A 13988-nucleotide genomic window follows, 5' to 3' on the forward strand; every position below is an offset into this window, starting at 1 on the left:
ACGCTCTGTAGCAACCATGACGGGAAGCAAAGCAAAGGCAAATGGCACCAATGGAAGCGCCCATGGCATTCAGAAGCAGGTGTTGTTGTCAAGAGAACACCTACCTGACATCCGGCATGTCTTAGCCCACTCTTACCGTATCATTCTGCAAGTAGAATATATACGGCAATGGAATAACTCTGTTGCTCACGTACGATGTACTTTAAGGATTGTTTGGGATTCTCATGAGCTTGTCTCACAGCAAGACTGCGGAATTGGAACATCACGTGAACCTACCTGGATCGCAGCAAGTGCTTCGATGGTGCAGGGATTTGAGCTGTTCAAGAGCCTGAAAGATGTCCTCGACCAGCTGGGCCTGACCGACGACGATTATGCCGCTCTCAAGAAAGCTCCGTGCAGGGAGCGCGACCAAACAGATCGCCTGGCCGACCTGATCGCTCGCTTGAAGAACAGGGGCGCCGGTATCCAAGCGAGCTCTTACGACCTCGAAAGGGTGCGCATCTATATCCAGCACCCTCCTTTAGAGACCTATGGCACATGGAGATTAAAGAATTGGAAGGGAGGGGCTTCATAGCTTCTGATCCCAACTTCTCGGCCTGTCATTGCATGCTTGTTTTGGGGACAACACGACAGTTAGAGGGGCGTTTGTCTGCACGAGGAGCAGGTGCTCAGATTGGCCTCGTTCCTTTGCTTCCAGATCAGAATCGACTATTACCTGGAAAGACCATATCATGGCTCGGTGTTGATCTTATCTCTGCCATTACGTGGGCCAGATCCTGGGAACCAACGATCTGGTTGGAGTCGAGTATCTGACTCGCGGCGTGCGCGCGGCGGCCGCTGTGGGCCGAGTGCTGATCCGGGACGAATCTGACAACACTTCTGGCTACGCCTCAGGTGAGAGGCAAGGCTCTGACAAAGAGAACTCTCTGAGAGAGAATGCTCTGACAAGAAAAGAGGGTGTGCATGCTTGCAATGCAGAGTCCTGGGTTTTGTGAATTAGAGTGACCTTATATTCCGGATTTTTTTAAAGCTCAAGCCACAGCGCTATATATGTGATATTGCTGGTCCTCCGGATTGCCCAGCATCAACTTAGATTTGGATTTGGGCAGGCTACAAGTTACTGACACGCTTTGGCGAGCTCCTCTGTAGTATTGGGCGCATAGAATCCAATGCATAAAGAAGATTCACATGCTTTATGTGCTTAGTATGATTTCCTGCAAATTCTGCCATCAACTTCCCAGGGCTAAAGTGGAAGGAGAAACGCCCAACTGTGAAGCATTATTGAATCTGCACGCACTGAGACAAATGTGCTAAGCCTGCTTGCACGCCGGGATATGTAAGCTATTTCCCGGAACAGAGTACCAGACATAATTTTATACTCCTGTTCGGTTCATGTGGCCCGCCATCGTCATGATCAGAGACTTTGAAGGCATGATTTCAGAACATATTTGAAAGTAGATCTTGAATTTGAAATTGAAATGCGCTGTGTGCAGGGTTCATGGTGTCCCCCCGGCTGCTGCTGACTAACCGCCATGTGCTGCCAGACAAGGAAACAGCTGCTGCAAGCATGGTCGAGTTCGGCTATGAGAAGGACGAACGCGGTATTGCCAAACTGCAGACACAGGTACCGCCCCAAAGACTTTGCCTAATCTTCACTGCTGCATGCCATCAAGAAATCTAATATTGTCCCCTGGAAGTCTCTGTCTGAGCCCTCGGCCACAGAACAACATTGGGGAATGCATGCAGTGAGGAAACCGACGCAACTGGAGTGATGCCAGCGGCGCACCTTCCTTTGCAAAATGCCCGTTGGCAACCATGCGTCGCAAAGTGCACGTTGGCATTACCATGTCAAAAATGTGACATAAACCCTACAACAAAGTCATCTTAAAATACATGCAAAACATTTACTTGAGTAAATCAATAGAGAAATTGCTGTGTTGCAGAGCCATGGCATTGTGACGTCAGCTGTTCGATTGCATGTATAAACGATGCATGGGATCTGCGCATGACAGGTTTACCGCCTGGACCCCACCGCTGCTTACTTTGTTGGAGACACGGATGATTTGGATTTTGCATTCTGCGCGGTGGCTCCTGAGGAGCAGCGCGGCACTGCTGGAGCATATCTGTCGCAGTGGGGCTATCTGCGTCTCGACAAGCAGCTTGGCAAGGTGCGCGCCTCTGTGACTACCTCACATTACCTATAATTACCTCATAATTACCTATGACTACCTCAGAATTACCTCAGAATAACCTTGAGCTCTTCCTTCAGCTTCATAAGGGGGCCGCCTGACTTCCTATGACTACCTCAGAATTACCTCAGAATAACCTTGAGCTCTTCCTTCAGCTTCATAAGGGGGCCGCCTGACTCCCAATCACAATATGTGCTTATAGCTATTTGGTTCTGCACCACCTTGTTTGCATGCCTTCTTGGGCCAGAAGAGTATTAGGATTGCCATATTTACAACGGAATGCAGACACGTGAGAAGTCTTTGATATGGAGATGGGCAGTGACAGACTGCCCACAAGACCGATGGGCCTCAGGTGGCTCCCAGAAGGTCTATAAAATGAAATGCATACAATAATATCTTCTCAATGAGGCTTCCAAGGGGCTGATCAGGAGTTAGAGCAGAGCATAGCGCAGACTTTTGTGCCACGTCCACATTGGTGACCAGTGAGCAGTGTCTGTTTTTTCCACTTCCAGATCTGCACGAACAGTGTCAAGGGCTGGTAAGCATTTCTGCTAACTGTTTGCATGTATACCTAAGCTCTGACTAGGATGCCGCCTCCTCAGTCTGCCATTCACATCAAACTGCTTTTAGCAAAGTCAAATCTCACCGGATGCTTGACTCAAAATCTAAGAGTCACGGGACTCAGCAAAAATTCACTTGTGCGCTGTGGAGTGACGGAATTTCTATCTTGATTTGAGTTGAGTCCCAATGTTGCTGTTCTGTTTTTGAAGCTCTTGCCTTCGGCTTCAGGTTGCAGAGCTGGAGTATGTGACAATCATACAGCATCCGGGGGGAGACTATAAGCAGGTTGCTCTGCGAGAGAACAAGGTGCTGTCCAAAAAGAGCCCCACTGTTCTGCTGTACCAGAGTGACACAGCACCCGGCAGCTCTGGCTCACCAGTCTTCAACGACCAGTGGCAGGTGAGAGCTGGCATCTGTCTTCATCATTACAGGAGTACTCAATGCCACAAACCATCAAGATCCAGGGGATGATAGAGCTTTGCACAATGATACGCGGCAAGAGGGGATTGACAAGGGCCATATATTTTAGGTTTAGATACTCCTCTATTTCATTTACTTAAGGTGTAGGGTTACCCTTAACCCTAAAGTTAAGGAGGGCCAAGCAAGTGTATGAAGGGCCAAGCAAGGATGGGCAAGACAAGGAAATCGACATTTTGGTGCAGTCAGTGAAGATCAAGCATTTGGTCCCTGACGTTGTTGTCTAGAGAGATATAGCTCCTCTTTCACTTGCGCAAAACGTGCGGACTACTCTAGTTCCTCACTTTGCGCTGCGGTGAGCACTCTGTTCGCTCACTGGGAGGGAGGGAGCAGAGCAGACATGTTAGGTATACCCTGTCCTCGTTGCACTGGTGCTTTCGTGTACTCTGCTTGGCAAGGAGTGCGCTAATTAGCCACTCGTCAGTGAAGGCAGGAGTCTTCTTTACATAGTTGTGTGCCCTTACTTGAAGAATCCCTGGTCTCACAACAGCATACAGGTGAATTTGCTGTTGTTTTGAGCTCCCCATCCCTGATTTTGCGGTGGGGTTTACCTTTGGGCAGGCCATAACATGTCTGTCGCACCTTTCTCTGGTGCTCCTCTGCATTAGGCGGCTGCCTACACCAGGAGTTTTGAGCAGCATGTTCAAGCGTGCCCATCAGCCACGCACACAGGAGCAACTAACCCGCACAGTGACTACACATGCAGACACGTGAGATGTTTGTGATATGAAGATGGGCAGTGACAGACTGCCCACAAAGACCAATGAGCCTCAGGTGGCTCCTAAAGGTCACTGAAGAATAAACACAACCTGTATTGTGATTATTCTTCAGGTTGTGGCTCCAGAGGCCAGTGGTTCAGATTTGTGGCTCCAGAGACCACAAAGATACATTGCCTTTGCATGCAGGCCTCTGCTGCTCATGTGATCTGCTCTGTTCCCAGGTGGTGGCCTTGCACAGCCGCGGTGTCAAGAAGGCAGCCGGGGGTGCAAATGGCGTTGCTAAGACCAGCACTGCGCCGGCCGGAGGGCAGTATGAGGCAAATCTGGGTGTGCGAATCAGCGCCATTGTCAACTTCCTGGAGTCTGATGCTGAGGCCAAGGTGCGGCGCTGACAGATCCCCTTCACCCTCATCTGCGCTTTTTTCAAATTGTTTTGAATTCCTTGCGCGAGCTCGGGACCTGTGATCTGTCCAGGCAGCACTCTGTAATGATCATGGAGTCAGCTTTTCAATGCAATTGATTCTTCACCCAAGTGGCTTACGGCAGGCTTTCTGCCACTTGATGATGACAATGGGCTAGGAGGGATTAGAAATCCCGACTCCGGGGTTCGTAGCCACGTGCTCTAGTCCGCTAAGCTTGACAGTATTTTATGTAAAAGATTTTGGATGGAAGCCAATGGCTACAAACATATCCTAGAATAAAATTTTGAGGCCACAAAATGGGCTAATTGCTGGAATTTCTCATGGAATCTGTGATTTGGGTGTATATATGCTGACAAGGGGTGAAATGTGGCTTCCTGTGCTGTTGCGTTTATTTATTTTTTGAAGCCAATCGCGAAGTAGGACACCCTCAGGTAGTTTATGCGCCACAAAAATGACATGTTTACGTGTTCAGAGCCACATTGGCTTCAGGACGCCACTGAAATAAACCCCGGAGCTTGTGGAACAATGTAGCATGGGTGATCAGTGCATCTGAAGCAGTGCCGCCAGATGGTGGGGAGCATCAGTCCGTAACACATGTCATTTCTGCTGATTTGCACTATTCTGTTGGGCGCAGAAGAATCTGCTGGTGCATGCCTTTCTGAGTGATCTCCAGCTTGGAGGTCTGCCAGTGGCTTCTGTCGAGGTAAGAATTGTATGCCTGATGAATACACTGATCTGGTGCATTCTCAGATACAATTATTGTTGTTGGTACATGCTTTTCCTGCCAAGAGGCAAGCTTCATTTGAAGGCTGCCACAATCCTACCCAGTGTTGGACTCGCCAGAGTTAAGCAAGAAACAATCAACCGTGGGCACGGTGCTCAGTATTTATACCGCCCCTGGCCAGCCGGGGCCCTGATAATGCTCAGATATGGCTTTAGCATTTAACAAGGCAGTCTGGCCTGCCCGAATGCATTGCCTAATTGGGCGGTCTAACCTCCGTGAAGCATTGCGTCGTTGCATAGTAACAGCCCTTGCACTGGCCAGAGACTATTCTTACAATCATTTTGATGATAATAGATTTTGACCCTTCACCTCAAATCTACCATTGCATTCCCCGTGAAAACTCAATCCTGTAAAGGCCCCTTCCCCAAACCCTAAGCTAAAAAAATTCCCGTGGCATTGCACTGGCACTCCAGGAGGCCGCCGAGGGGATCGATGCGCTGGAGAGGGCAAGAAAGAAGAGGGGAGCACCAGGGCAGGGGGGCCGCAGAGTCGCCCTTGCCAGGGAGGAGCAACTGGCGCTGCAGTCAAGGTAGTTTCCCAACCTTGTTACTGTAGTGCTCATTCTGAAATCTTCTGTCTGTAACAGAATTGTCTCACAGAGTATTTAGGGCGAATTCTGGAGTGAAGAGTAAAGTATTCCATGGTGACATTTTGATGGGTTGCAAGCATACAGTGCTTGGCCTTACTGCCACATTCCCCTGATGAGGTCATAACCACTTCTCTCTTGCATCCACACTACAGTTGAAGCATCCAGACAGAGTCTCGGGGCAACCAACTACAAATTCTTATGAATGTGACATGTACATCTTGTGCGTTCGAAAAGCTTGAATTCTCGAAATTTGAAAATGGAAATCTTAAAATTTAAAATTGATGGCAAAGCTACATGCTGTTATTGCAGTACTGGTTACGACCCAGACTTCTTGGGCTTGATTGATTTTGAAATTCGAATTCCAAAACTTTGAACTTGCAAGATTGTTAGTGACAAAGCTACATGCTGTGATTGCAGGACTGGTTACGACCCGGACTTCTTGGGAGTGACTATTCTTCTGCCTGACAGCACTGCGGCACAGAAAAAATTTGGTCCGCCTGTCACGGTCGGAGGTGCGGCCAACAAGATCCAAAATCCACCATTTGGCATCATCCTCTTACAATGCAAATACCTGAAAATATTCCAGGAGAATGGATTCTGCGTCTTTGGGCCACTTCATTTGCCCATCTTACAAGCACGGCATGCCATGCTAACATATCTCAGAGACACTGCCGTCCACTGCACATTACCGCGCTGCTGAGTATCCAGAAGTAAGACCATGTTTGCAATGATGTCAAAGATGGAATGTTAGGATTGTTCTTTCATTGTTATTATTCCTAAGGACCAGGTACGTCAAGCAACACCTGAATTAATGTTATTGCTTTCCACTCTTTCCGATTCTTGCATTTTCTCTACAAATCATAGGCATGACCAATGGCATCTGGATCTTCTTGGACATAGTCATTCCACTTCTTCAAGGGACTATTCTTGCTGCTAGGATATACGTCTCTCAATGCTTAGTTCTGCGGAGGTGCATTCAAGTTGATCTGTTTGTCATGCACACGCAGGTGACGCTGTGCTGAACTACATGCACTTCTCGCTGGAGCTGAGTTCCGAGCGCAAGCTGGCTTACTGGACGGCAGTCAACATTGATGGCGCAACCGCTGCCAGCCCAGCAAGGGCCCCCAAATTCAGACTGGACCCCCGGCTGAAGGAAGGGGTGAGCTAAACACACCCTTGGCACCTCAATCTAAAATGGTGATAATATATATATACACATTAATAAAATATAATCAGTCGTCTGTTTTGTGTCAGGCCTGGTAATACTGGATGAAACCCAGAGCTACTCATTCATCTGGAATGTTCAAGAACTATTCAGCTGAAAATCACTGAATCTGGCAGCATAATCACACGCTACTCTTGCCAAAGGCATGCGTCTGAAGAATGAATCTCTCCAGCAGTCAAAATGCACCATGCTTGCACTCGAAATCCGCGCCTGCAGCAATTATCTCGCAAAGATGCAAATAGTCCCGCATGTGTGTTCTTAGTCTGTTTTGATGCTTGCCAGTGATGTAGTTCTTCCACACTTTCCTTTAATTTTCGTGCAGGATATCTTCTTCCGCACGGCTTGATATACCAACGCAGACTACTCCACCTGTGCTTGGCTTTGAGTGCAAGAGTGGCTAGCATGCGAGTTACACATACCGGAATATGCTATAAAACCCGCCATGCTATAAAGAACAAATGTGATCGGCACCTGCTCTAGTATGTATTATCTTGCAGGAATGCATCTTTTTGTCAGCGTATTCATGCTCACTTTGGAGCTCCAGCTGATTTTGCGAGGCTTGTGGTATGTGCTTTCCTTTGCATGGCTTGCATGATTTCCTTGAGTCTGAGTGCAGGAGCAAAGCGGCGACGAGCTGTACACGGAGAATGTCAACTACTTTGACCGGGGGCACATGGTTCGGCGCAAAGACCCCTCCTGGGGTGACAGCTATGAATACAACGCCGGAAACCTGGACTCAATGTACTTCACCAACATTGCTCCTCAGTACTACAAGGTCAACCAGGTGTGTTTGCTCCTAAGTATCATTTTTATTACTACATATCACACGTTTTCCAGGTTCGAGGTATCTAGGATTAAGGTACGTCCAGCAACAAGTGTATCGGATTTTTCCATTCTGCGCGGCCATGGCACTTTTTCCACCAATGCAATGAGGATCCAATGGACTCCAAATCCAATTTCTCCAACTGAAAGAGCCAAGATATTCTCTTGAAGGAGTCTCCTATGCTGCAGCCGTGTCATTTTAATGCCATTTTGTCGCACTCTTTGACTACAATGACATGTCCGGGTCGAGGCCTTGACTAATATTCAGGGGCGTGTGAGCTCCCCTTTGTATTGACCTTATGCTGATGGATTCTAGGATGGGATTTTAGTCTGCCAGAACACCATGCCAGTCAGTTTGACAGGGGCCCTAGGCCTTTAAATAGGGCTAGGGCGCATTAGTAGCTGTGACAATTGGGCATCCCTTGCCCCTAGCCCTGAAAATTTTGGCCAATCCTTTGGGGGCTGTCAAATCCTGATGCCACGTCAATTGTTCAGACCACCATGCAAGTCATAGATGGGATTGCCAGGGGGAGTGTCCCTAGAAGAACTTGTCTACCTAATCCCCCTGGGATTGCCCAGATCTCTGAGGCCATGTCAGACCCCGCAATGCTTGGCCAGAGTTGTGACATAAATAAGGGGTGTTATTATAACAGGTTGGCAAACCCAAATCCAAACCTAAAACCCTACACCCAAAGAACCCAAATCAAATATAAAATAAAATGTAAATACAGAAGGTTGCTGCAGGGTGACCAGCTCTGGGCAGGACTGGAGGACTACGTTCTCAACAATGCCACCAATGACGGCCTCAAGATATCCGTCTTCACTGGACCTGTCTTCAAACAAGACGATGCTGTTCACCGCGGAGTGCAAATCCCCGGGAAGTTCTGGAAGGTACTGGTTTTTCCGCACCCTCCGATATTGTTCTTATTCTTATTATTGCACGCTTTTCCTGCCACGAGGCAAGGTACGCCCGGCAGACAAGCTGCAGTTGAAGGCTGCCACAAGTGTACCCTTGGTTGGACTTGCCAGATCCAAGCAAGACCCAATCAACCGTGGGCACGGTGCTCAGCATTTATACCGCCTCCCGCCACCCCTCCAATATGCAACTCACCCTTGCTGCAAGCTCTGCAGTGGGCTACTGCAGTATACCCCCGGCATTCCATGGGTGCCAAGATAGACCGAGCTGGAAGGCTGTCATAGAAACGCTGCTGCGACGCACCTAAGCCAACTGTGGCTTGGATAGGTGTGTAATAATAAAAATAACAATAATAATTACTCCATCCATAGCCAGTGATGTGAATTTGCAGCACTGCTGGTTTGGGGCTGCACTGGAAGCTCATGAAAGTGACAGCACCAATACTGTGTACATATCATGACAACGCTCCTGTCCCTTTGTTCTGTGTCCCCAGTCTTGCTCACCCTGACACATAGCTACGTAAGAAATGTTTCCCAGTAGCGATGATTTGTTTTCCATTAGCAGTAACCCCTCAGGATACAGTACATACTGTTCCTTATGAGTATGGCTGTTTTGCCATTCTTAGCATGTGTTGGGTGCATTTTTCTTTACTAGTCACACTTGAGGCCAATCTCTTCAAGGTCAGCTCTCACAAAATCATTCCAAGCCCAGCAGATCCCTCACCATCGATCATGCTATCACGTTGCAGGTGGTTGCACTGGTGCACAACGGAGTGGTGCGCTCGAGCGCGTACGTTGTCAGCCAGGAGAAGTTTGTGACGGCTGAGGCGCTGGCCGGCATCGATGAAGAAGTGGAGCCCTTGGGAAACATCCTCGGCTTCCAGGTAACCATGACTCACTCTTACAGATCTGGGCTTGCTTGAAGGATTCCTAGTCTCTTTTCTAAATCATCTGTGAAATTGCCGTCCTTTCGAGCTCCCCAACCCTGCTTTTGCAGGTTTGATCTACAATTGGGCAGGCCATAACACAATTAAGCCACCTATCTCTGATGCTTCTTTAGATTAGGCAGACAGCGGCTGTGTCTGACAATGTCCAATCCCCGCATAGGATAGTAGTGACCATTTGACATCATCCGACCGGTTTGGGCATTAGTGACAATCCTAGACGCCTCCAATGAATTGTTCTAAGTTTGGAGTGCTGTGGGATGCTTGCATGATCCACCTGAAAGGCATGCACCACAGGATTTCATGTTTTTTTTTCTGTATAATATATTGTTCACACAACACATGGCAAGAATTACTCTCGGCCTCAAGATCGGTGTTTGTATTTCTCTTGGCCTCAACATCGGTGTTTGTGGCGCACAAAGACTATAATGCCAGCAGAGTTGGCATTGCCATGTGTTTAGTAATCACATGTAGTAATCAGTAGAAATCAGTGATTCCTCACATGCTTGTCATGCAGGTGTCCGTGGCGTCTCTCCAAAAGCAGATCGGCATCGATTTTGGGCCAGACATCGTGTCAGGCGACGCATTCAAGAAGGGTGCAGCCGCAGTCAAGGTTTCCAAAAAGGGGCCGAGAGGAAAGAAAGAGGCCACAGCTGTGGACGAGGAAAGTCTGGAGGCTGTAGACGTCGCAGCACTGGGAGATCACAAGCTGCTGACCTCCCTGAAAGACATTGATCTGTAGATGGGTCAAATAGCCGGCAAAGGAGTGCGCGCATGGTTGTCTGATTAATGGCTAGCTGCCAGCTGCATGACTTCACCGAACATTACTGTTATCATTATAACACGCTCGTTCCAGCCCTCAGGGCTACGTATGATGATTCCTCTCCAGCCTTCCCTGTCTTGGCATGTTCTCCACCACTGAAAATCACGAAATGTGAAAAGCCTGGCCAGGCTAGGTATGAAGTGTGATGTTTGCTGCTGAAGAAATTTTTGTTTTGTTCTGAAAGTTGTCCTGCGGATGGCGCAATTATTTCAACTATTTAAGGGCGTCAGGTGCCCTCAAGTACCCCTCAAGTTTGCAGAGTATTGGGAATTTTGCTCCGGAAAAGTTTTTCCACACTGCATGGAAGTACAAACAAGTGCAGAGCTGCCACGCATTGGACACAATTATCCTTCGTTTCATGAATGAGTTTGTTCTCTGAAGTACTGATGGCCATGACTGTTCTGATGTCCAGAAGTGCATTAATGAAGTGTACCGTCTGCTTGGTCTCCTTGCTGATTTGAGTTGCCATGTTAGCGCATTTGAAAAGATCTGCTCAGTCATGGATTGCTGAATAATGTGTCATTAGGCATCCTGGGGCTGTCAAGTACATTTGCAAAGGTGTGGTCAATACAATGAGAATGGTCATGTCAGGGGCCAATAATCCTTGTAACTCCTCCACCAAACTTAACGTGTAATGCTTTTTTTTTCATGCTTGTTCCAGCCCACTCAGCTAAGTGCAATGCGAAAGTAATGCTTCGAGTCCTTCAGAAGCCCCAGCTGCTAAGAATGCCTATGGTGTCATAAGGATTCCCTAGAGGCTGGCACCAGCATGAATTAGATCCCTCCCTCCCTCGGTACAGTAAATAAGACTGCGCAGTCTTATTCTCATGCATGCAGTTTGTCACTCAGTCCAAAGGCTCCTCATCTGACATGCCGTCCTTGAGGCGCTTTGAAGGAGGCTCCAGGCCATACTCCTCACCCTGCACAGTATTATATTCCTCTGGTCATTAGTAACCAGGTGACCTCTAGATGGGGCAACCTATAACATCGTGCATAGCAGGGATGCGTAAAAGACAGTTATTGCTCACCAGTCAGAATTTCAAGTTCGAATTAAAAAAAAAATACACCACGCATTACTCTTTCATCCAAACCAGGCTACCCAGCGACAGGTGCATGCAAATCTGATCGCGGCAACTTCAAGTCTGTTCAGCCTAGTGACGCATGGGAAGGCAGCGGACACATTATTGAAAGGATGTTACATGACAAAATATTTCATTAAGGCGCTGACACTGAAGTGGCAGGCAGCCACGTAGATGCTGCTCTACTTGTTGCAAGGTTTTTCACTGGGGCTCACCTCGGCTGGCCTCTTGGCAGACGGCTGCTCATCATGACCTTGAGTCTCAACTGCAGCCTGCTTCTGCTGTCCAGCAGGATGCGCCTCTGCAACACTGGCTGGGGCCGGCTCTGTGGGCCACTGCATGCGCGCTGAGGTCTGCAGATTCATGTTCAAAGCAGTCACATTTTTAAGAGCACCTGCTGTTGCCTCGTCTGGCTCCACCGCTGACGCTGCTTCTCTGCTCTGCTCCTCACCAGCTGCAGAGGCCTGCGCCACCGGCCTGTCAGCTGCTTCTGCGCTGCTTCCAATCGATCGCTCTGCGGGTGCATCCGCCTGTGTGATTTCAGAAGCTGTGCCCCCAGCTGTGAGCGATGCAGGCTGCGCTGTGGCCTCTCCTGGTTGTGCAGCTGCATCAGGCTCGGTGGCCTTAGCAGCATGTGTCGTGACAGCGGCATTAGGCTCTTCTGTAACCACTGCAGGCTGTGCTGCGGGCATCTCTGGTTCAGGAGCTGTGTCGGCCTCTGTGGTGTCAGGGGCATTTGCCTCATCTATCGCGGCTGTAGGCTGCGCTGTGCTCATGTCTGGCTCTGTGGCATTTGCGGGGTCAGGGGCAGTTGCTGCAACTGTCTGCAAACCAGGCTGGGCTGTGGCTATCTCAGGCTGAGCAGCTGTGGCAGCTACTGCTATTGGTTCACTCTGCACATCGCTGGGCGCAGTGTTGTCAGATGCCTGCTTTGCTTGCTTTGCCTGCTTTGCCTGCTTTGCCACACCAGTCGGATTTGCCTCGGTGCCAAGCTCAGGGTCAGACAATGGCCCCCCTGGCTGGTGACTAATAGCCGGAGCTGCCTGTCCCTGCATGCATGCAATAAATATAATGCTCTCCAGTCTTCTATCCATGCTTGGCCGACACAGCATGTCACACAGGAAGTTTTGAGGTGTGAGAGAACTGTCGAGCTGCATGTCTGCACCTGTACAGAGCCGTAAAGGTGCACTCCGATGCAGATGGTCTTGGGTTATCTTATCCTGTTTGTGAACTATTGGCATCAGTTTTGAGTGAGATGAGCGCAGGTCACCGGATCAGACGGTGCTGCAGCTGTGTTCTCCCCAGATGGCACTGTGGCCTCATTGGCCTTCTCAGTTCCTGGTAAGGCCCTGGCTGTATCTGGTGCGTCTGTGCCTGCAGCTGCTGTTGTGACAGGCCTCCCAGCCGCTGCTGCCTGGCCACTGTCAATGTCCATGGGCACAGGCTGCACACAACCATTGAAAGCTTTAGAGACCCACCAGAGAAGTGGCACATTGCGAATGTTGCAGCACAGGGGAAAATCAGCTTGATCACATTCTTCAATTGGTGGGGGGTCACAGGTGCCCGACAGAGACAACAACCACCTGCACAGGATGCTCAGGCTGCCTTGCAATCGGCATTTTCCCCTTGTCTTTCTGCCCAGATGGGGTTTTGATGTTGGGATCGCTGACCTGCACGCAGCAACAGCAGCGCATGCTCGGAACCAATGCCCACCACACAGAAATTGTCGCCTAATGGCAAGCACCGATGCAACGCCTTTTGTATGAACCTCTGAATGCCCTACACACACTCACCGGCTGCAGGTGAGGAAATCTTGGGCCAGGCTTGCTGCCAGAGCGGTCGCCTGGAACACACATAGCAAACTGATTATCTCATGCAAAGGGGTGTACAGTAGTGTTTTTTTCTGGTCCTTCAAGATCACAAAAATTCTCAAATCACAAAGGGAACACATTAATGGGAAGATAGACACCTGTGGCTACCCATTTCAGGAGGGCCACCTTGCTGGAGCCAGGCGTCTTGCCAGGCTCGACCCATTGTCTGATCCATTTCTGGACGTTCCCTTGATACTGCTGCTGCCCCTGACCGCGTGCAAGGCTGCCACGAGTCGTCATTGTGCGGCTATGTTTTGCCCAGATCTAACCTCTCCAGTCTCTAAAATTCAGATGCCCCAGCCTGCCTGCAAAGACTTTGCGTCCATATTGGGATTGGGTGTTATGTCCCCTTATGTGACTGAAAATTTTCCTGAGTATGTCTTTACGTATGCAATCTCAAGGTTGAGCTACTAGATTGAGACTTCTTGATGGTCAATCGCAATACTCGTAATACTTTTTTGTTCCCGAAATCATGTTAAGAGTGACAGGATTTCCGTGACATGAATTATCTTCTTGTAGTAATTGTGAGAAGGTTGTTTTGAACCAACCTTCCCAACTTGAGTTGAGT

At 49.0% G+C, this 13988-nt stretch overlaps 1 protein-coding gene across 1 annotated transcript; it reads left to right on the forward strand.

Moving 5' to 3' along the window:
- Nucleotides 1–298: 298 nt before the first annotated feature.
- Nucleotides 299–10389, forward strand: COCSUDRAFT_58564 (His-Me finger endonuclease; the record flags this gene model as incomplete). Its single annotated transcript, XM_005643755.1, has 14 exons — nucleotides 299–493; nucleotides 774–894; nucleotides 1494–1624; nucleotides 2013–2168; nucleotides 2979–3149; nucleotides 4168–4326; nucleotides 5003–5071; nucleotides 5566–5681; nucleotides 6159–6253; nucleotides 6749–6900; nucleotides 7583–7750; nucleotides 8533–8679; nucleotides 9453–9587; nucleotides 10165–10389. 14 exons carry the CDS (start codon nucleotides 299–301, stop codon nucleotides 10387–10389), a joined length of 2040 nt encoding a protein of 679 aa, XP_005643812.1.
- Between the last annotated feature and the right edge of the window lie 3599 nt (nucleotides 10390–13988).

This window comes from Coccomyxa subellipsoidea (genome assembly GCF_000258705.1).
Source record: "Coccomyxa subellipsoidea C-169, whole genome shotgun sequence".
Taxonomy (NCBI): domain Eukaryota; kingdom Viridiplantae; phylum Chlorophyta; class Trebouxiophyceae; family Coccomyxaceae; genus Coccomyxa; species Coccomyxa subellipsoidea.